Source organism: Phalacrocorax carbo, chromosome 10 (assembly GCF_963921805.1).
Source record: "Phalacrocorax carbo chromosome 10, bPhaCar2.1, whole genome shotgun sequence".
Lineage (NCBI taxonomy): Eukaryota > Metazoa > Chordata > Aves > Suliformes > Phalacrocoracidae > Phalacrocorax > Phalacrocorax carbo.
In genome coordinates, this window is record NC_087522.1 from 4,501,553 (window position 1) to 4,525,373 (window position 23,821).

The 23,821-nt window shown below is 46.5% G+C and overlaps 1 protein-coding gene across 2 annotated transcripts in view; it reads left to right on the top strand.

Moving 5' to 3' along the window:
* Window positions 1-23,821, top strand: part of RNF216 (ring finger protein 216) — an 81,616-nt gene that overhangs the window by 29,316 nt on the left and 28,479 nt on the right. For both annotated transcript variants that reach the window (XM_064461529.1, XM_064461528.1), the window contains exons 11-13: window positions 187-324; window positions 1,331-1,479; window positions 1,940-2,018. In XM_064461529.1, the coding sequence (XP_064317599.1) occupies window positions 187-324; window positions 1,331-1,479; window positions 1,940-2,018 (366 nt within the window). The remainder of the gene's footprint in view (window positions 1-186; window positions 325-1,330; window positions 1,480-1,939; window positions 2,019-23,821) is intronic.

Genomic DNA, 23,821 nt, shown 5'->3' on the forward strand with positions numbered 1-23,821 from the left:
AAACTAAGCACAGCCACAAACTCCGTGAGTTTTGACCACCAAATAGTGTATCTAATGGAATGGTGTGTATCTGCTGCTCTTTTTTAGAATTAACGCTGGCGTTGTTTATGGCTTGCAGTTGTATGTGCCTATATGTTGCCATAGCTATCAGTGCTTTGATGCTGATACCTCTGTTTATGGCTGCAGGATGGTCAGATGATAGAGTGCCGCTGTTGTTATGGGGAGTTTGCATTTGAAGAGCTAACTCAGTGTGCAGATGGTCACTTGTTCTGCAAGGAGTGCCTAATTAAATATGCTCAGGAGGCAGTCTTTGGCTCTGGGAAGGTAAGAATTTCCCACTGGACAAGGGGAGAATGGGTAAATTGCTATGGGGAGATCACACTGCTGTTTGCGTAGTGTCATTGCTTAAATCAGATGTAACTGCACTTCCCAGGAAATATTTGAATGGAATTGTGTCCTGAAATCTAAATTCAACAAGTCAGTCTCACAATCAAATAAACCAACAATTTCACAATGGGATCTTTGCTGAATAGGATTTCAGTTTTGCTAACCTCCGTCTTTTGTGCTCAGTGCTTAGCAACTTGCATTACTAGGAAAACTTTCTACAGCATTCATAGTAACAACAGTAACTTGCTGTCGTCTGGTTTTTATTTTCTACTTAATAAACCAATGGTGTCTGCACAGAGAACACTCTTATCTCTGGCTTGGACAGTCTCCTCCTAGCTAAGAGGGTTTGTCCTTCATAGTATCGCTGTGATCCCACCTTAATTTGGGGGATGGTTCCTCTATGATACGACTGACCTTCATAGTCTCCAATTTAGCTAGCAATTATCCTCATGCTCTGGCTGAGCTATAAACAAGTCATTAACCTGCTCTGAGGTGTGCATGCTCCTTTGCCTGGAGATATGATGATCAAATTATGGCATGCTTTTGTACTCTGGGATCTGTTTCACATGAACATATAAACTGGCAGCTGTATCTTACGTGACCCTATTTACAAGAAAGCAGCATACTGTGTGTGAGCAGAGTGTTAGTTCTCAGCAGAGACCGTACAGTAGTAACGGGCCTTTCTGTGGTCCCAGTGGACTTGGAGTGAGTGAACTGTGATCCCAGCGATCAACAGCATCTTCATGCCCAGTGTTTGAGGCCTGATCTGTTTAACTAGTTTTGTTCTTCCTGTAACAAACCTGTTCTCTGGCAGTTGTCTGCTGACTTACGCGCTGTTCCCTCCAAGCAAGGCTTTGTGCTGGTTTGTTCGGAAATGTTCCGGGCACTGTCTCGTGTGTTTCTAGCATCCTGCTGAACCTGAGCTCTCTCCTTCCAACCCTAGTCAGAGCTGAGCTGCATGGAAGGCAGTTGCACGTGTTCATTCCCCACCAGCGAGCTGGAGAAAGTGCTTCCGGAGAACATCCTCTGTAAATACTATGAGCGGAAAGCTGAGGAGGAGGTGGCTGCTGCCTGTGCAGACGAGCTTGTCAGGTAAGTGTCCAGCAGAGGACGCAGAGCGCACTTACTGTTGTAGCAATCTGTTTCCTGAAACTCTAAATGTGTGTTGACTGTGAGATAGGTAGCTTTCAAAGAGCTGTATTATAAATTCAGGCTTCTGCCTTCCCAGGTCTGTTTTTATTTAGTTTGGTCTCCTTTTGACTAGGAGCAGATTAAAATTCAATAGACTTGTCTTCCCCCAGGACTTGCTTGCAAGCTCTGTCCTGATCCCCTAAATTACATGGTCAAAAGCAGTGCTGAGCATATAATATTTCAATTGCAAACAGGGAAGTGATCGAAGAAATATGAGTGAAAAGGCAGTAGTCAGCATATCCTGGCAGCAAGCGTTTGGTTGGCAGCGTTATTAACTACCACGTAGCTATTTGGCTAAATCCACTTTCAGCAAAGATATGTTTGGCACTCTGTGTTAATGGCATCTTATTTTGGGCTGCAGGTGTCCGTTCTGTAACTTCCCAGCTCTGCTGGATAACGATGTGAAGCGGTTCAGCTGCCCTAACCCCCGCTGCAGAAAGGTAATTGGGGGATACTTTGCCATTTGGTCTCTCCTGGAGTGTTGGGCAGGAGAGCTGGGAGGACAAATCATGCTTCCTAGTAGCAGGTGAATGAATATCTAATGGAGCAGCAGTCAAAGTATTTGCTGGATCCTACTGATGTTCTGTAAATTTGTGTGGCCAGACAGATGAGACAACAGTATTCCTTTCTTTCCTTGGAAGACGTTGGCTAAAAAAAAGTTTCTCGATGCCTCAGGTTGCTGTCCTGCACGTATAGAAATGTTCTGGGTGAACAGGGAGCTGGATGTTTAAAAGGTAAAAAACTAAATTGTAATCGTTTATCTAACAGAACTTCTGGAGAATGAGCTGAAACAACCTTAAGTGCTATCCTTAAGAGAATTAGCATCTGCAGTTTCTTTTGTGCTGTTGTCCGAATACAGATTCAGTTTGAAGTGACAAAAAAACTGGTTTGAAGAGCTCACTGAAATGTGTCCATTCAAAAGGAAGATCTCTGTGCTTCTCTCAAAGTTTGCTAATAGCTATAACGGGAGAATCGTCAGGCCCAATGGAGGGACGGAGTGGGGAAAGCTTGCCACTGCTGCTTCTGCACCATCTGTTCTGGGGAAAAATAGAAGCATAGAAATGTATCCCAGTCTCCTGAATGTATGCAGAACCCCACTTATGTCTGGTGCCAGTGAGCCAAGGCCAGTACAGTATCAGTGTTTAGCACTGAAGCTACAAGGTGTCTTGTGTAAGTTCAGCCACAACAGTGAATTCTTGTGCCGTATTCAGGGAACAGCCTGTCCCCCAGCAGAGATTTCTGCTAGTCACTGAATTTCCTCTCAAGTTCATTAACCTTATCCTTGTAGCTGCCATAACTTTGGGTTCTTGTATTGAAGTGATACCACCCACCACTTGCCTGTATTGAGAAGGTAATAAGAAATCAAATTCTCTCTAGACAAGCTGAAGTTGCCAGCAGTGAACTTCGCATTCTGTAATGAAAATCAAACTTACTGGCAGGGGAAAGGCGCTTACGAAAGATGCACAACTGTTTCAGATCTCTGATCTCCAGATATATTTTGCTAACGTCCACCTCTAGCATTTGGGAAAGAAATGTGATTCTGACGGATCATCCAAGTGTCATGAGCAAGGAGGCTTGCTAGTCACTAGGTGGCAATGTTGATTCACGTTTAAACCAATTTTTTTTAGTGCAAAAACAGTTGTTTTCAAAATATACATATGTCAGCACCACAGAACAAAATTCAGGCTTGAAGAACATGAATGCTTCAATGTGCAATACAAATTGAAGTAGCTCTTTTTATTAAAATGTGTAATGTGGCACAGTAACTGTGGTAAGAGGGGTCAGTGCTGAAATGTTCCTTTCCTTCTGATTTGCTGTTTCATTTCCTTCCTAGCATACTGCCTGTCCCCCCTCCCTGGGGTTGCAGCATTCCAGCGGGCTGGATTTCTGGTTTCCTGGACAGCTTGTGTTGATTCATTAGCTGAAAATCTGCTGAGTAGCTTGTGCTCTTCTTAGAAGTCTTGAATGACTTTAGGATTTGAAGTCGAGGGTGAGGAATTTGGATAGCAGGATGCGGTGTTGTCTCACAGCAGCAACTGCAGTGGTTCTTCATATTTCCGCTATCTTGTCTCTTTCCAGAATGAAGAATTTTGGTTAATGCTCTTGCTTTCAGGAAACTCTTGCCCTTAGGGAGGAAAGGGCTAATCTAGGGAACTCTACAGAGGTTGGAGAGGATGCATTGGCTTTGCTAGCAGTGCCTCTGGCAGACTCTGTGGTGGTGATGACTGATCCTGGAAGGAGTCCCTCTCTGGTTGGAAGGACTGCACTTGCACAGCTGAACTTAAAGTGAGGGGAAGTGTGGAAAGGGAAAGGTCAAAATGTGCCTCTCCTGAAACCTCAAGGCTCTTCAAGGCTGGGGAGAGGAGGACCAGATGGTGGTCTTGTTGTATTTCTGTGCTCCATCACCTGAGCCCTTTGTCTTGCTTTGAGAGTTCATGTTGATACTCTCAGGCTTTCCTTTAAATCTTGCAGAGAGGTTGGTTCATATTTGGGCCAGCTATGGATGTATTGTGAAGTAAGTGATGGGAACCAGCTGGAAGCCTTCATTTTGGCTGTATGTTGGGCTCAATAATAACAGCAGCTCTAGGCATACCCAGGTCACTGCTTATGCATCTCACCTGTAGTTCCAGTCATTTGCACCTTGCAGGGACTAAAGTGTGGCTAATTGTAACCTCAGCAATGGGCAGAGCTGCTGGTCGCCTTCTGTGACTGAACGGCTGCATGGAGAGCATGCAGATGAACCCGCACCATCTGCCAGGGCCGCAGTGGCTCCAGCTGCGTGGCGTCAAGTTTGGCTTCCAGTTAGGTGACTGGGGCTTGAATCTTAATATCACAAACCGCAGGGTGGAGGAAAAGCTTTAATTAGCCAAGGGAAGACATCACCCAAGCCACCCTATGGATGTGTTGTCTGTGTGTGCAGTCTGAGCTGGTGCTGGGAGAGAGGCAGCTTTTGCTCAGACCTATTTGAGTTTTGAGGTTTTGCTCTGTAACGGGTCGCTGACCATGCGTGTCGCCAGGCTTCCCGGCGGCAGGAGGATTTGCTGGCCTGCTCAGTCAACCTCCATCTTATTCTGCGCGGGGATTCCTGTGTGGAAGCAGTGCTTGAATTTCTCATCTCTAATGCTGTGCGTTTCTCCTCCCTGTGCTCTGACAGAGCAAACCAAAGCTGGCAATTCTGGTAAAACTAGGACAGGCACATGTTGCTCGTCGACTTGTGCGGCACTGGGAAGCAAGCATGCACTTCTGCAGGTTGGGGGAAGTACTGTTTCCCACCAGAAAAGGAAGTCCATGCTTTTCTGTTCTGCCTCCCTCCTCCCAAGATCCCATATTGTTGAAGACAAGGCTTTTGTTCCTGGGCTGCTTGCTGCTGTCCTCGGCGCCTTGTTGCCCGTGGGGGAGATCATCTCCCCTCTTTGCAGTCTCAGCACAAAGCGCTGCAGGGCTTTCAGCCAGCCAAGAGATGGGGAGGTGAAAGCTGCCGTTGCCATGGAAATCGTGCATGCACGGAGCAGCGCTGTCCCTCCGGTACCGGAGAGCTTGAAACCCTCAACGCTCAATTCATAGCCAGGCCACTTTGCAGGGACTTGCGTTTACAAGACTCTGCCTTAAAACTCCTTTGCATAGCTTAAAATTTGTGCTACTTTATTGTACCGAGGAGTTGCCTGCCTCGGTGCTGGCTGGATGCGAAGAGGCGATGGCGGATGGTTGCATGGTGCTAAATTGCATTGCCCTCGGACTGGGCGGCTGCCCCTCTTGTGTCGGGGCTCCTTAGTGCGTGCTGCCAATGAGGTTGTGTTTGGGTGGTGGATTTGCCCGCTGGGCGTCTGAACTGTCATGCCGGAAAAATAAGCATTGATGTGCCTGTTGTCAGATGAATCAAATCTCCATTCTTTTCTCCTTTTTGTCTTCAGGTTAGGCTCCCTGGCCACCGCAATCCTTGTGTGTAGTTTTAATTTGTAGGACTCGGATGTGGTGTTTTAGGGGACTTCTTTTTAAGCTGCTGGAATGTTTCAGGATTGATTTCAAGGTGCTGGCTAGGAACAGATGCACCCAGCTGCTTTTAACCTTCATTTTGTGTTGGAAGCAATACAGGTTTAAGCTTGTACAGAGTTCTGCCTAGCAAGCTGTGTCTGAACATGGCTTCTCTTAGCAGGGTGCTAACACTGCATCCACAACCTATGTTAATAAGTGTAAGTCGCGTTGTACGGTTTGCAGGAAGTCCGCTGTGAGTGGTCTTGCTGAAATAACAAATCGTTGCATGATCAACCAGACTTCAAGTTACTGAAGCAGCTAAGGGGCATGCCGCAATGCCTGTGATCTCTGTACCTGGTGTGGTAATGGGGCACACAGCTGCTTGTGATTGAGGTGGGTTACGAGGCAGCCCCAGCCACCTATGATCCACTTAAAAGTGTTTTATAGGGTGCAAGGGGAAATGTTTGTGTAATCAAGTACCCAGCAGCAGGGGCTGTGTTCAGGATGACATAGCCTTCTGAGGATGTCATCCAACACATACCACAGGGCCCATTACTTCTGTGCTAGAGGCCGGCCCGGTGCTGCCCGGGGCTGCTCTGCCCGACTCCAGATGCGCTGTGGTTTTAGGCTTAAGCTGTATCAAGATTTGTCACTGGCAGGGTGCATGTGGGACATGGGGGGGGGGGAGAAAACTGTTCTGGTTGGAGAAATTGAGCTTGTCCAAAATGCCTCAGAGTAGGATGTGCATATGGAGAATTACTTAATTCTCCTTGTTTTGCAACATGTTTTCCCAGCTGTTGGAAGTCTGCTGTCTCATTCAGCTTCCTGACAGCAGCGCAAACATTTTGAAGGTCCCATGGCCCCATCTCATTCTCTGTTCAGCCATTCTTATTGCTGTTCTCTGTATGCTTTTCCTTGAGCCTATTTATTTAGATTTGATTGTTATTTAGAGCTTGGTCCCACAGCTTTAGTGGAGAGCAGAGCTAAAGGTGGCACTCACTTATGCCAGACCCCTGTAATGTTTTTCTGGTGGCAATGACCTCAAGAACCAACTCCCTTGTTTAAATTCCCATCCTTCTGTGTCTCTATGAATGAAGCTTAGCAGAATTTATTGGGATTAAAAAGGGAAATGTGGTGTGGAGAACCTTGCTATGTGTCTTATTGGGATGTTTGGGAACGGAGCACTTGTGCCTGCGCACGCTTTTGTCTGGAGGCCTGTCTCCCACTTGCCTGGGCTGGCAGAACAGTCTAAGCCATCTTTTCATGACTCTGCCATCTTCTTCCTCAGCGCTGCATCCCTGAAACCTCCTGCTTTGGAGCTCTCAGCTTTCTCCTCCAGCTCTGCCTTCACTGCACCCTTTTTAAATGAGCGATGCACATGGGAACATGCTCCACTCTATTACTGCCAAAACCACAACAAATGGCAAGTTTCCGTCTGTCATCTCAGCTCGCCTCTGAGGCACTCCGTGGCTGGGCAGGCGATTTTCATTTTTCTTCCATAAAAGGACATTGAAACTCGTCTGCAGCGGCGGTGCTCTGTGCTGCAGGCAGGGCGAGCGGCGATGCTATCGATGGCAGCGCCAGCAGTACTGCAGCAGGAGCGCTGGTGATTTCCGTATCACTCCTCAAAGGGATGGGCAGGAGGGAGGGATCAAGGCTGAAGGTGGGGTTGAGGTGACTGTACGTGGCAGATAACACCCCAGTAAATTTTATTGCCAAGTCCTAGAGGAAGATAGATAACAGGAGAGTGCTCCTGGTACAGTAAAGCCTTAAAAGTACAGTCCTGTGTAGGAAGAGTGTGTGTGAGCTAAACCACGTGGTTCGTCCCATCAAGGCATTTAGGGTCAAAGTTGCATGGGGAATGCTGAGAGCTGGGACATCTTCTCGTCCCCAGCTTTATGCTGGGCAAGATACTTAACTTTTTGAGGGGACTGCAAGGGGAACATGGGAAAGCCACATGCCAGGGGCTTTCCTTGCTTCCCTGGAAGCTGGATGATGCATGCCCACAGCTTGTTCCCTGGCTGGGAGTGAACATCTGGGAAAGCCAGGAACCAGAAGCAAGTTGCGCCCTCTGGGGGAACTCCTGTAACTCCTGTTGGGCTGGGCTGGGAGCAGCTAGAAGAGTTGAGTGCTGCCAGCAGCAGCTTGCTCCTAAATGCCCCATTCCAGAGGAGAGGCACTATGATCAGTCCAGAATCACTCCTTGCCTTGTCCTTATACCTGCCACCCTTCCTTGGGACATGTAGGAGGGGGCTGTAGGAGCTCTGAGAATACCTCACCTGGAAAGAGGGTAGGAGCAGGCTGGGTTAATTGCTGTGGTGGGGTAGAGAGATTCCATCAGTGGGAGCTCAGGTGCTGCTGCTTTTACAAGGTCAAGTCTATTTATGCAGTGGTATGTGGAAATGCTTCACTTGATAAATGAGTCTGACAGACCAGAAGAGGGCAAAGCCCAGCCTGGAAATGGACCTGAGGAAAGAGGTCAGTTTAAATGTGGTATCTATCTCTTAGGGGGGGAGAAAAAAAGCTGCTGAAAGCAGGAACTCAAACTAGTCTCTTTTAAAAATAGACCCTGTAAGTCAGTGCAATTTCAAGCAACAAAGCTTACTCCTGTGCTTGCTTTCTGCCTTATATAGTAATATCCTTTCAGTGAAAAGGCAATTCCCCCCCTGTTTACTGACCAGTGAATACCTCTTTGTCAGGTCCATAAGAGGTAGCAGTGCTATCTTCCCTTTGTATCTCTGTCCTTTGCTGCGGAAAGGTCCAGAGGTAATAAGCTGAACACAACTTCATGTGGGATGGAAACTTCAGCCTCAGCAGTCTTGTCTTGCCTCCTCTCCCTGGGCACAGCCTGCAACCATTTAGGCAAAGGAGCCACTGAGAGCAGCTGCAGACCTGTGGTGGTTGGCACAGACATGCAATGACAGTGTCTTTGGAGATAAGGTGATGGACTTGGGGGTTCGATAAGAGCACCATGGGTGGGTGGTGCTGTGGCGTGAAAGGTCCTTGGACATGGCAAGTTGACAGAGTGGTCCTGTAGCAGCCAAGCTGCTGGGCCTGGAAGGACCCTGAAGGCTGTGGTTGTGCTGAGGGTTGAGCAGAGTTTGAGCGGAGCTGTAAATTTAGCTTTTTTCTCCCGGTCCCTTTGAAAAAGAAAGGGAGGAATGGTGTTCTTCCATTTCACGCAGGGAACAAGAGAGGGATTAATATGCGATTGCCCTAACATCAGGGAGAAACCCTAAGCCTCTGTACACAGGGTGCTCAGATTGCTTGATTTGTTTGACTTTTGTTTAAACAGTGAAGTAACTTGGTCTCTGTCACTTGTCTGTCCACACAACAGGTAGTGATGCCACCGAGCTGCCCTGGGACTGCTGTGGGAGCTCAGTACAGGTACCCTTCATGGCAGCAGGGGCGAGTTTAAGGTTAAAACTCTGCCCAGTGCTACTTGTGTTCACAGAGCATCAGAGCAGCGTTGTTTCACTGCTGCAGTGGAAACAGAGGTTGGAGAAGATGGAAAAAGGCTGTTCCCAAGCCAAATTAAAAACATTGTTCTGACCTTAGTCAAGAAGCTACATCTTCCCTCTCTTTCCTCCCCCTCACATTCCTGTCATAGTAATCACTGATCTCTAACCTCAGCTTCATCTGCCGCAACCAACCACTTTAAAAATGTGCTTAAGAAACCCAACTCTCTGTGTACACCTTGTCTTGCTGTATCTTAGAGCTTCCTGGGCAGAGTTATCTTTGGAGGGGCATGAGTCAGCAGTGGAGGTTTTGAATAGTATTGTGTCAGGGCAGCTGATGACTGTCTCCTTTGGGCCAGAGCACTGAGATGGCCTAACCTGGCATTGTAGTGCAAGGAGGTGTTTTGCTTCTCCTTTCTGTTTGCACATAAACAGATTTCAGCAGATGACACAGTCATCAGACTTCCTGAGCTAATACAAGGCTGCTGCAGATGATGTCCATTTTGGAGGCTGTCAGTAGAGTTTGTTTCCTAATTTGGTCACAGTGTGCTCAGGGCTGGCCTGCTTTCCTTTTTTCTTTTTTTTTCTCTTTTTAAAAACACCCATCCTTTTATATCATTGTTGTGGAAGGGAAGCTGTTTGTGTCGGAGAACCTCCAGGTCCTCTCACTTCCTCTCTGCAGAGGAAGTGATACTTGAAAGGTCTCTTTGAAAAAGCAATGCAGTTCTGAAGCTGATCTTTCCATATTTTTTTTTTCTCCATTGCCAGTCTTTCATGAGCTCATCTCCATGAGGCCACTGGTTGTTTTTTTTTTTAATCCCTTCTTGGTGGTCATCTGAGCCCTTAACTAGAAGACTTTGGAATACTTCTCTTCAGTGACAGAGGAGTTATGCTGCAGTTAAATAACAACATTGATAACCTCATATATTGGAATATATATTGCAAGGGGGAGAGATGTGTGATTTCAGCTAATGGAAAGAGGGTGTGCTTTGTTTTGTTTCATGCATCACCGCTACAAGAGGCCTGGTACCATGTAGGAAGCTGTAAATGCCAAACACTGGGAGAGAAATAGTGTGGCTGGTCAGCTCTGCTAAATGACCTTTAAAAGTTAGCTCATGTGTCTTGCAAATCCTCAGGAAAAGTGAGGACTGCCAACCCCTTCAGAAGATACTTGCTTTTCAGTGTCAGACCAGAGTCAGTCTTAAACAAGCCGCCTTCCTGGTGTGCAGGAGGCAGTTTAGCCCTTCTGCTGTCAATGTGGGCTTTCATTCAGCAATGGGAACAGCTGAGGAATCAACGCCAAACCTGTCGGCTCCTCTTTTCCTTTATTTCTGTGCTGGGCTTAGCAGGAAAGGGGCGGGGGCAAGTTTCAAAGTGATGCAGTCGAGGATGCAGCTCCAGCAGCTTTATTCAGTGCTGTCAGGAGTCTTGTGTTCCTTAGATGGTGGTGGTGAAGCCATTGCTGTTGAGGGGGCTTTTGTCTGTGTTGGAGACTCCCTGGCCTTGGAAGCACAGAGAGATGCTGGGTTACCTACTCAAATCCAGCACTATTTTAGGTTCAGAGTACGTGTCATAAATCAGCTTCAGCAGAGCCTCAGGTTAAGGTGCACCAGGAACAGCCTGATTACTGGCATAAAGGTTTGGCTGTATGGGCTGGTCTCTGCAGAAGTTGCTCTGGAGAGAGGAAACTTCAGTGTGCATCATGTGTCGGATGCCAGGTGACCATTGACCTCTGAAACACAAGTAACAGGGAAATGGGAACATGAAGTGGTGAGGCAGCAAATTTAGAAGGGGAAAGGGAAGGTGAAACAGCTTTTTTTTTCTGATTTAATAAAAATCACCTCTGTGTGTCATTCTTACTCACATATTATCTTCCAATTAGCCATGCTTGACTCACCCACCACTTCCACCTGAAAGGAATGATATGTTTTGAAGTATATGGCTTATAATCTCAGTAGGCCAGTGTTTCTTCTTTTCCTTGTCCCTCCCCTTCCAGTGACCCCCAATATGCATTCTCTTACTGCTTTTAACTTTCAAGCCTCTTTTCTTCTGCTCTCTCTGTTACTACTTTTGCATTATTAATGGGACTGTAGCAATCCAGCCAGAACACTGATGTTACTAATCACTACTTGTAGCAGAGGAATGAGGAGCAAGATAGGTAGAAACTGGGTCAGGAAATGTTGTTGTCATAAAATGATAGCACCAGAACTGAGAAGCAGAACTCTGTACAAGCGGGTTTGCACTGGAAGCAGCCTCCTTCACCTGGTCCCTGTGCACGTTCACCATGCCTGTCGTCTTTGCTTATTTGCTGTGTGCAAGTGGGAAGACCATCTCGTGCACACAAAAAGGTTAATGGACCTGTAATTTCTAGGAGCAGAGGAATAGAGTGATATGTTTTGTTCTGCCTGGTAGCACTTCAAGCGTCACAAAACTCGTGTGCTCTTCATTGCTGGTGCTGTAGCAGGATGCCCCTTCCCTTGTCGGTGTTAAAGGCTAAGGAAGCATAAGTGTCTCCGCTTGTTTCTGCATTCAGCGAGAGCCTGTCACACTCGATGTGTTCAGATTGTCCTTGGTAGTACCAAGGGCATCCTACAGCAGCAAACAGCTCTCTGTGCTCCATGTAAGAGAATATGGCTGCTGTGAAATCAGAACATTATTTTGGGGATGCAGCAATTAACCTGTGAATACAGGGCTGCTGTAAGCGTAAGAAATTGCCTGTTTCTGGTTAATGGGGCTATGCCTCTTCACTTAATTGGGCAGAGCATCCGCTTGGGAATATGGCATCCCGTGGAAGCCTTGTGTGAACAGTTGTGCTGTCGTGTTAGCCCCTCGAGAGAGGGGCAAGTGTGAAAAAGGAAGTGTCTTTTACTGTAAAATGTATCAACTCTTATGGTAAGTGTCAGAGAAAGTAATCTCTTTAAACACACACTGTCTTCTTTTAAATAGTTAAGAGCTAAAATACATAGGTCAGCAATAAAACACAAATACAAAATTGATCAGTGTGTGCTGGCAAAAGGCTGAAGTTGTCTCCCAGAAAGACAAACAAGTCTAATCGCTCCCAGAGGTATAAAATTGCTTGCTGGTGATGAGGGGCTGAGAGCATGTCTCTGGGTGAAATGGCTGTCTCAAGGTGCCAGATTCCTTAGAAGTGTCTTGGAGACAGGGGCAAGGACTGTTTCCTCCTGCCCTGTGTTGCTGGTCCCAGTACGCGTGACCGCCTGTGTGTGCATCAGTCGGGTGATGCTGCTTTTGGATGAACATGGGGGAAGCATCAAAGCAATTTGTGCTCGGTCCCTGCTAGGCGGTCGTGCATCCAGATAAACTAGTAGCGTGCTTCATTTATATTCTCTACAAAGCCGTGATGCCGGCACATGAGCAGCGTGACTCCCTTGCAAGTCAGATGGTTACTCGCACAATGTGAGCTGGATATTTTGGCTGGGCAGACTCGACAATATCCCCTTTCAAAGATTATCCTTTAAACTGTCCTAGTCGCACACAGCCTCTGGCGTCTGCCTGAGCCTTTAGTAAGGATGAACAGTATTTAAGAGAGGCTGACTAATCTCTTCTCTGTGGGTTGAAAAATCTATCCTGCCGTAGCTAGCTGACTTTATTTCTCTAACTGATCATAATAAGTGTAGGGCTCTTAAATCCTGGCTCATATTTTATCCGTGGTGTTGGTGGGGCTGTCTGTTATCTCAAAACGAGCCCAAAGCAGAGCTTTACTCGTGCAGCTTAGGGCATTTGAGAGAGAGCAGACATTCCCGTTAAGTGGGAGCTGATGATAGGCAGTAATTTCTGCCACGTATTTAATAAAGTCATTGTGGAGCGGGAGAGGTCTAGAGTTTACGACCTCAGTATTCTTTTTTTTTTTTAAAAGGCAAGTACTGATTTGCCATTAAAACAGAGTATTGTCAGTAAGGCAAATACTTTCTCGGTCCAAAATTTCATGTGCACGTATTTAATTAAAAGGCGACAGGGTTAATGAAGCTTTGAGTGCATAAGGCCTCATTCCCTGAATTTAATTTTCTTTAATTGCTCCAGAGATTGAAATTCCCAGCTGTGGTTGTCCCCTAACATTTGAGTTAAGGAACTGGAAAGGGACAATTTGAATTGTCTCATTCAGTGCCAGCTTCTTCCTCTTGTACTGATTTTTCATCTTTTTGAAAGAGGATTAGATAAAAATGCCTTTCTTAAGTCAGTGTTTTACGGTGTAATTGGCAAAGCTGTGAGCTGCTGACACCTTGGACACGGGGAGCAGGGTGAAAAACAGGGAGTGTTTGTGCAGATCGTGTCACTCATCCCTAATGTATTACAGAAGATCAAGAACAAATATGGGGTTTTTTATTCTCTTCCCACTCCAGTACCTGCTATCACATTCAGCATCGGTGCGGTTGGGTTGACTGAATTGCCTGCCACATCCCAAATCAAACCAGCCTTCATTAGTGTGCAGGGGTTTTTTCTTAAAAAAAAAAAAAGGTGGTTTGGGGTAGATTTCCTGCTTGTTTACAGGGGCATTTGAATGTGGGTTTAATACCTAAAGACCTTGATTCTCACAGAGGTCTTTTGTGGCCCTCTTGTGTTAACCACTATGCGAGCTCCTAGTCTGAGCTCTGCAAAGCTCTAAAAGTGTGAAAATCTAAAATGCAGCAAATCCATGTACCAGCAAAATGATCAGTGATAGAAACAGCCGATCGTGTTCCTGACTTCATTACAATAAAAACTTACAACCCTTGCTGAATGTTCCCGTATGTGGCACGCTCTGTCTCTGTTTGTGACAGATGCTGTCAAATATTTCAAGGCGACCGTATGTTTTTGTGTCCTCATGGGCTTGTTAGTAGCTATAGCCTTGACTAGATGGTTAACAGGAAAGAAGCCTTCTATTGCTGCTGGAAGCTATCAGGGGTTAATTTAGTGCACCTGTAACATTGGAACATTGGGAGCAACCAGTGTTTTAGGGTTTTGCCACAGGTTTGACTCCTTTAGGAGGTCTGAGCTGTCAAAAATCAGTGGGAAAATACATAGTAGCATCCCCTTGATCTGGTGGAGGCTTGCCCTAACCAGCTGGCATGTGGTACTGATAACTCAAAGTTCCCTACATGAAGAGCTGTTTCAGAGCTGTCAGGCTTTCCCAGCAAGAAGCTGGTGGCTTCTGGTAAGCTCTGGTATCTGAGGTAGGGGATGGGGGGATTGTTTTGGATGAGCTGTGCTTTGTTCTCAGGAAGGTATCCTGTCTCCTGGTGTTGCTGCAGGAAGAGCTGCCCTGCAGGTACCCCCTGCCCTGGCGGTGGGGCCGGAGGGGTGTGAGGGTGGGTTTGGCACCCGGCACCCTGGTGATACACACTCGGGGAGGTGACGCAGAGGCGCCCTCCACGTGTGAGCTCTAACCTGCATTAATCAGCCATATCCATTGAATCTGTGCCTGAACATACAAATCCATAAAATCATTGGGGTTAAAAAAATAGAATTCTTTTCTGGCATTCTTTAATTCTTCCTTATTTCCAATCAGCCCGTTCAGCTGGAGCTGGCACAAATACCTCTTCCAAGCTTGCACTTCTGGCCTGAAGGAAACCACCTTCTTTGCTACTACATAACACCTCTCCTGTTCCTTGATGGTTTAAGCAACCTCTGCCCTGCCGAGTAAGTAATGGCCAGGTCGTCGTGCAGAGGGCCAGGAGGTCCAGGGCCTGGCCCGTGTGCGGCTGCTCCTCCCGCCGTGGGCTCAGGGAGCAGAGGTGATGCTTAAGTGATCTCCGTGCTGCTACCAGTGTAAACAGAGCAGATGTTTCCTTGAGTCGGGGGAGCATTAATGGAATGCGTTGGCCCCGGCTGATGTAAAACATCGCTGCGAGTTTTGGGGATGAGGTCAGCAGTACTGAAAGCTGATGGGAGTTTAATGTCGAGTCTGCCTCTCTGAGCAGAAGGGTCAACCGAGAAAGCCGCGGCTAATGGAAGCACAAGTACGCTTGTCATAAATCAGTGCCAAAATACTGAACAGGCATAGCTGCTGCTGGATCCCGCAGCCAGCGATGTTTCTGTAACCACCCATTAGCAATTCGGTGGCTGCTTTCCTCGCCGGGTGCTCTTAGTGTTATTGTTTGACTTTAGAAGGGACAAATAGAGGCTGAAAACAGAGGATTTGGGGAAAGCTTTACCTCCGTGTGCTGGGAAAGCCCTGTCTGCTTCCCCACCTTCCCCCCTGGCGTTTGTGGGGTCCCGCAGTTACTGCATCCCACCCGTCTGGGGAATGGCAGGAGGGCAGCTGGGATTTTGTTTTAAGCAAGTTGTCCTTCTGGTAAAAGGAGATGGATCGTGTTTCTGCTGTGAGGTTGCTAGGAAGTCCGGAGGCATCCAGGAAAGCGTTGCGAGGCAGGAGGCAAAGCAGGCTTGGCACTGCTTAGAGATCATATGGCTTTTTTAAAAACAAACAAATCTCGTAAAAAGTAAGAGCAGCATTTTTTTAGACAAAGAAAAGTCAGTTTGCTCTCCAGACCAACCAACGTATTTCCTGTAAAGCTGGACACTGTAACGTACCATTTGCCAACAAGATAAGATGCTTGTATTTGTTCAGTGATTTATCCTCTGTGAAGCTAATCTGAAAGAATGCTTTTTTGCTGTATTTATTTTTTCAAAAGAAGCTTCTTTGACCTCATTTTTTTGTGTAGGAAGCATGCATGCCTTTAAGCTAAATCTCAAAGCCTGGTCAAAATTGGGGTCTGTCTTCAGGGTTGCTACTTAAAACACAGTATCTGTGGGCTGTTAGTGGCAGAGATGCCATTCAGAAGCTGAGAGGTGAGCATTTCTCCCCAAGGCCTTTTCCGTATTGAAAAGCCTCACCACGATACCCAGCCCGGTACAAGCCAACAAAGCCAGTCTGCAGCTAGAAACGTTTTGGGTTTTTTTTCCCTTTCTGGGCCCTCCTTAAAGGGCAGAGGTTAAAACAAAACAGATGCTCATGGATGGTGCCTCTGCTCTGCTAAGAGGCAGTTGCTGTAAGAGGCCTTGGCTCCTGGCACGTGAAGCGAGGATGCTACCTCCTATTTGCAAGCAGATGTCAGGTTTAATAAAAAAAACAATCTGAAAGAGCCAGATGATCCCCTGGAGTGGGGCGAGAGAGGAGTGTCTGTGGTGTTATTGCATTACTTCCATCCTAAAGTTTGTGTTTGCAATTATCCATGTAAGTAAAACCTGCAAGTGCCTCCTTACGGCACGCTCTCCCCAAACAAGGGAAAGGATCGCAGCCACCGGAGCGGCCTGCGAAGAGGGGGACGGATCTTTCAGGTAGCTGGAAGCTGTGCCAGTTTGTGCGTTTGCTGGTAGCCTGCTACTATATTTAGTTTCTCTTGGCCTCCCAGAATGAATGCATTGAACCTTTCTAGATATGGAGATAGGCACAACACCGAGCAGCTTGCCAGCTTCTCGGCTTCCTAGATGTTGTTTTCAGCCTTGGTCCTTGCCGTTCCCGTGTTTGGGGTAGAGGTTGGTTAGGCGAGGTTATGTGAACGAGAGTTGTTTTTGTAGCTGTCCTGTCTGCAGATGGAACCTGTGGTCTTTTTTTAAGAAAAGCTTCTTTATGGAGTATGTTTTTATCCTGTCACTTTACCCCTTTGCGGTGTGTTTCAGGTGTGCAGAGCGAACAACAGGTGCTTTGCAGGAGTCATTAGGAAACTTCTCCAGTTTTGTACCACAGATACCGCAGATACTTTCAGAGGCAACTTTGTTTTACTGTAAGAGATCCCTGTCTTGAATAATTCTGACCTACCCATGTAATTAAATGAAGGATTTTTTCTTTCCTGCTGGAACTTTATTCTGGTTGCAGCTGTTGTACAAGCTATAGATTTCTAGATTTGTGTCAGAAAACTATGACTTCAGACCGCTGGGATTTTTGTGGGTGGGTGAAAGTGATAACAGATTAATGAGTTTTACTTAGCATCTCCATCTGCCAGACTAAACCATGTTCTGCTTAGATTTAACACAGCTGTTTTGAGCTGGTCCTCTAAAAGCAAAGCACCCTTTACCTAGTTAGAGCTGACCACGGTTTAAAAAGCCAAGACTTACTCTTTCAAAAGGCAATGCCTCATATATAATTGTTTACTTTCCCTTTCCTGATCCAAGGGCTGTGCTGAGCTCAGTGTGCAAACGAGGAAAAGCGATGATATGGAGACATGCAGGTGACCCCTCCAGGATGAGGTACAAGCCCCAGGTACTCACCCAACACCTGGATCAGGTTCCTTGTCTGAAAATTGGACTCTTGTCCAATTGCTGTGACACTTGCAATTGCCTTCCTTACGTTTTACCTCCATAAGGAGATAAATTGAAATGTGTTGTATGAAATCAGTTATCTCAGTCCCAATGTGGGCGACTCGTACCAGAGGGAAATGACCGGCAAGCGATAACACTGCATGGCCGCATGTGTAAAAGTGTACGTGGCTTCTCCAATTGCAGTTGGCTTGAATCTCTGCTGCTATGAGGGGCAGCCTTAAAATCCAGCTGTGAGCAGAGCCAGGGTGAGGAATGAGATGACCTGGTCAGGCAAAGCTGCTGTGCGTTAGCTGTAGCTGTTAGCTTTTCTGTTCCCTCCTGTGATCTCTGAAAGTTAAATGGGAATGAAGCAGCTGCTGAATAAGAGACATGTTATCCTTCACCTGCATCCACTTTTATGTAGGAAGCTGCCATGGCTAAGACACTGATCAATTATTGTTATCTTGAAATCAAGGATTATTCTTCACCGTTTTTTTAATAGAAATGGATATCTGTCATCTCCAGGTTCCGGAAAGTATCCGCAAAAGCAAGTGTTGATGTTAGCGTGTGTGTTGTGCATGGTCCTGCACATACACACTCCCCTGCTGTTCCTGTATGCCCTTACTCTAATTTTTTTTCATTGCCTGTGAGAGTGGATAAACAGCCCCGACCCTGAGGGGCCCGAAGGCGCTGGGGAGTTGAAGGGGGTGGGGGAAAAGCTGGCTTGGCTGACCTGGCTATGTAAAACTGAAAGGTCTACATTGGGTGGACTGTTCTTGTATGTAATGAGTTGTGCAACTGCACAGCTGTACCAGAACAGACGGAGGTCCTCTGACTTGTCTCCCACATGGACTCATTACAGCTACTTGTCAGGAAGATGCAAAATTCCCGTGTCCTGTTTGTATGTGTTACTCCAGATTGCTTTGTGCTTAGAGTGCCTCTGTTTCGAGTATCAGCAGGCCTTCTTGCTGCTTTCTTCGGGCTTGATGACAGGTGCTATCCTAAAAATTTGGACTGGATAGTTCCTCTGGAGCACCTTCACAGCACTGTGGAGAAGTGAAAGCAAGCAATGCAATTACCAGGAAAGCTGCTGCAGTCCTTGGACTTGGATGTTGGGGCGTGCAGAGTCAGAGAAAGATCATATTTTCTTTATATGATGGTATTAGTGACACCAAGTGTTTTCTGATTCTTAGTCAAGAATGACAGGAAGCTAGAAGACCCTTGGAAAAAGTTTAGAAGTATTCCCTGCAGTCTAGGAATCCTGCCTTGCGGTAAGATGTTAAAGCTGACTCTCTTTAATGAGAAATGTTATGAGGTCACTTGGTAAGTTTGTAAACGTACGCCTTCAGAGATGTACGTAATGTCTTAAATGTAACAGGTAATGATGTGATAGTATTAAAAGAGTAATAAGTAAAGCCGATTGAAAACCAGAGCTTTGAGTCAGGTGGAGCTTTTGGATCAAGCTGGATGTCTTGACTGAGAAGGAGGAAGGGAGATTTTAGACTGAGTTGCAAATGGAATTTTCGATATAGGAAATAGATGCTTTTACAGGACTCCCTACTTTAACGGTCACTTTTTGCTTCATTCTGGGTTGAAGTCTATGGCTTTAACATCATTACAATCTGTAGCCTCACCATTTCAAGCTGTGATTCAGCTAGATTGTCCAGGCTAAACCAGACTAGGGTGTGAACAGACATGGCTGGCTGACGGCCAAGGAGCCGAAGAACTGCAAGAAGTGGTAGCTGGATTCAATAGGTAGCGCTCTCCCCGGGATTGAGTGCTGTGTTAATTAACACTACCAGGGGAGAGACAACTTTGGAACATGTGTGATTCAAAGGCCGCAAGACAGACTCAAAGAAGAAAAATTTAGAGAGCGCCATTAGACAAAGTACCACCAGTGGTGCAGAAAGTCCCTGGCCCATGGAGAGCAGCATTGCAGGAGCGGCGTGTCCGTAAGATCAGGTCTAGATCGACTTCTAGTGTAAGATACCATGCTAATTTTGCTGGTGGAGAAAACTAATGCCATCTTGATATTCAGAAGTAAGAGATCTGTATGAAAATGCTGTAGGTAATCACTGCATCTAAAACTCTGCTTTTGGCCTGAACTCTGCAAAACAGCCTTCTTTTTGGCACGGTGGTTTGTTAAATGGCTGTTGTTCCCAGCTGAAGGTAGTCTTTTCTGTAGGTATATACTGAGAGGAAGGTTATGCTATAAACTAGGGTTCCTCGGGTGTTTTTCCTGCTACTGAACTGATGCACATGGATGTGGGCATGTGGAAAGGTCCTGCTCTGGGTGGTTCTCTGCATGTTTCTGTTTGTGACTCTCCACTTAACGTGAATACAGATGTTTATGCATATACTTAGAAAAGGCTGCTCTGGAAATAAACTCTTTGCAGCACTCCACCTCCTGCTTCATATTTTAAGACTCTTTATTCTCATAGTAATTTTCCAATGGATTAACACAGGTCACCAAGGCATCCACATCAGTAAAATAAAGCAAGATGTTACTGTCGCCTCCTGAAACACTCCAGCTCTCCACCCCATCGCTTATCAACCCCCACTCCAGTAATCCTAATAGCTGTGCCATAGAAAGATTAACAGAAAATCCAGGCAAATATTTATGGTTCCCTTCAAGGTACGTATTAATCCCAGAATGTGAAGTGGGGTAGATGCATTATGCGGAGGGCTTGGAAACCTTGCTCACGTGGGCCGAGAAGGGATTCTGCCAGGCTGGGTAAGCCGCTGCTGCTGGCCTGGGGAAGAGGCGTGGGGCAGCCGATGCTGCTGCGGTGTTAGTGAGCATGCAGGGGTGACGCAGGGGCTGGGCAGCCTGTGTGTCGCGTCCCCCAGGTGAGGATGGGGAAAGGAGCAGCCACAGCTCAGAGGAAAAAGGGGGGACAAGAACCAGTGTCTCAGTTGCCCTCAGTGCTATAGCAGCATCATACAGCAACTCAGGGACGAGAGTAAAGAAGAAACACTAAGACAAGGCAAAGCAAAGGAGAGGAGCAGCTTGGGGCTGGAAGAAAGAAGAGCTGTACAGCAAGGTGGCATCTAATAAATGCCTCGGCAGGCAGTATTGGATGGGGCGGAGGGTGATAGTTTTAATCACAGAGAGGACTGATTCTTTTTTGTTAGTGGGGCTGTGCAGGTTTCCAGAGTTTGGGCAGTGAGGGGAGAGGGCTAATGAGGTACGGCTTCCTTCCCCTGGAGTACAGCTAGTCCCAAGGTGATGGGTGCCAGACTCCAGTCTAGCTAACGATGAGCATACTCTCCTAGTTTTAAAATCCCTGTGCTCATAGAAAGATCTAAACTAAGATTTTAATAGCAGCATGCCAACAGTGACAGACCTACACACTCGGGAGCGGCTGTGGAGGAAGACCTAGTGAGGAGGGTGGTGGATGTTGCAGTTCTGCTACAGTCAGGCAGAGATCAGTGTCTGAAAGGGAGAGCTGCAAAATGAGGAGAAGGTGGCTCTTTCTGGCAGTAGCTCTAAACTCTAGGAGGTACTTGTAAGGTCGTTAGTGTGCTACTGTCAAAGAATGCGTTGTGCCTGGCAAGGCCGTGGTAATAGCTAATATTTATAAATATTGCCCCCTCTTTCCCAGAGGTGGGGGGAAAGCAAGATTCCTTGTAGTTTGTGTGGGTTCGGGGTGTGTTTTTTATTCTGAATCAGCTGCAGGGCTGTGACACCAGAGGGAGCAAGTGAGCCTGAAATAGTTGCTTTCAACAATAGCCAGCAGCAAATAATCACAGCCTTTGCAAGTGGTAAATTAAAACCATCTCTAGTCTGGGAAACATGCACAGCTCAGCATCTTTCCTCCATAAATATTTTCCTGCTGTTGAATCTTTGTAACCCCTTCAGTGCCCAGCAGCCGTGCTCTTCCCTGCTAGCAGTGAGCCGCCTCCTTGCCGTGTGCTCCCCAAGTGCTGGGCGGGGATGTTGACCTGTCGCTAACTGGGCTCTGTGGCTCTGTTGGACCTTGCAGGCCTAGAGAAGTCAAGAAAGGGTTAGTACGGAACCAGTCCAGCCTTCCTTCGTGGTGCTGGTGCAGCCTGGAGTGGTCGTTAGTACTGGAGAGGTAGATGTAATTTCCTTAGCACCCCTCATGTATTTCTATCGCTAAAGCAACACTTCAGCTTTGGAGGAGGTTGGTCTTGCTGTCTTCTGTCACCCCCTTTAAACATGGGGGTTGTCCACTTTTTGTATACGGATCAGGAGCAGTCAAGTAGCTGGGAGTGTGGGGTTTTAATGTTTGTGTTTATCAAAGCTCAGTCCAAGCCAGGTGATATTCTTCCCCACCCTATCTCAATGGCATTGCATCCTTGTCTACACAGAGACACTATGAGGCATACATGGGATTTTGCTCCGAGGAAGCTGAGAGCAAGCTGCCGTAAGAGGGCTCCAGAGCCCTGTTCTTGAGTACGCTCCTTTGTGGAACGATCTTCCCCTTTTTCTTTACTGGTATGTCCAAGCTGCCCTAGCAAAACTCGCATACACCTGCTCTAAATATTTTTTTCCTTGTATTGCTCAGACTGGTTATGAACCTAGTGTCTTTATTTTAACCAGTATAGATGTACATTCTACAAAAATGCCTTATGCTAATAAAGCTTATTTCTTTGTCTGAATAGAGAAATTTGGCTTAGTAAGACCCCCTCCCTTCTACCGTTGCGACTGTACCCCGTAGCAGGAGCCGTGTCGGTACAGCTGCAGGGAGAGGAGGCCTGAGACCACTTTGAGAAGCGCCGTTCATCTGTATGCAGCGTGCTGCGTGCCTGTCTGGTATCGAGCACAATGAGCCTCGGGGATGGGGTTTGGGGCAGGGGAGGGAGTTGTGTTGCCATGACAATACAAATTGCAATGGATGACTCTTCAGATAAAAGCATCACGTTTGTCAAAGGAGAGAGGGGGAAAAAATAGTCGTGTAAACCAATAGCAGTTCAAATACGGTGTGAATTCTAGCTTCAAGTAGATGTGGCTTGCTAGAAAAATGTGGGGCTGTAGGTGTTAATTCTGGAAACGTTCTTCCCCTTGGAGTGTTGAGGGAGCATTAAGAAGATCATGCAGGAGCCAGGCGTCATATGAGTCAGCGTCCAGCAAGTTTTCCATGCAAATATTTGGACGTGCAGTAATGAGTTCCAGTAATAGCTGACTGCTGACTCGGACCATGGGAGACGCTGGCAGAGTAGGGACCGCGCACTGCGATAGCGTGCTTACCAGTGAAGATACAGCTGCCAGTCTGGTACGTCAGGCGCGGTGCAGATGGCTAGCTATTTATATTTCTGTTGTGCCTAGAGCAGATTCCTCTGTGTTACCACTGTCTGGGGGAAAGTAAATGTCCCCTGGAAGCCAGAAGCGGTAAGGATGTATTTACGGGGCAGACAGTGAACTCCAGTAGACCTAGTCCTGCTCTAGGGGCTTTTTAGGAATCTCCTTGTTGATCTTGTTTAGGTGGAACGTTTCTAATCCTGCTGTGAATCCCTGTTAGAGACTGGTTTTGTTTTCAAGCATGACTAGCGTAGGATCTGTTTCTACTTTGATCTGGCACCTAGCCGTAAGCTTGTCCGTTTAACACGGACTCCAAAGACCACAGTAAAACAGGCTTTTTAAAACTGTCATTCTCCCAGAATTGTTCACAAGGAGAAACTAAACTTATCCAGTTGCCTGTAATTCAAGATGTGTGATGACTGCACTGGTGAAGGCAGCCTGTTGTGTCTTGTTAAGCACAAATAGAAATTCCAAGGAAGGATGGGATAATTAGAAGCAATCCAGTGATTCTTGTGACTGTATAAAAATAACAGGACTTTTTAAGGATGAGTTATTTTTAGCAGCCTCACGTCAAAAAAGCTTCATGAAGTTTTGCATCTGAAAACAGTAAAATGAGGTATTGTACCTGCTTTTTTTTTCCTTTTTCCTTTCTTTTCCCCCTCTGAGAACGATGTGTGCTGAGGCTTTTGCTTAATAAAATAAATTGGCTTTGGAAATTGTTGGGGTAGCTCACCTAGCCCGCTGGCTTGCTTACAAGGGGACATCAGCAGCACGTTTAGCAGTGGGACCCACAGCCGGCCAGACACTTAGTAGGTAGTGAAGATCTGATTTAACAAGATCGTGCTTCAAACAATACACCCAAAGAAACCTTGCAGCCTGAAGCTGTCTGATGTCTATCTGATCTGTATTTAATTTTGGTGTTTTATTGCATCTCAGGGAGGCTTTTTGCTGTTTGCCTGTCCTGTAAGGAGACTCTTCTATAAAGGAAGGTGTTCTTGAGGCTTGTTCTGAAAAGCTGCTCTTTCAAGGCAGAGGTTCCAGATTGGTGGCCAAAACCAAAAAGTGAAGTTTTTGTGGGTTTTCTCTTACAGTATATCCTCTTTTGGAAGGTCAAGTAGTAGTGCTTGTTTGTGTATGTATATATATAATGTGTTATATGTATATTTATATGTAATATATATAAAAATTAAAAAGGGGAGAGGCTTGAGGGTCTCAATAGCTGCTCACTCTGGCTGCCAGGCAGCATCCAACCCACCACACCAAACCATTTCACAAAGGTCCTTGGTTTTAGTGTGTGTGCTCTACCAAA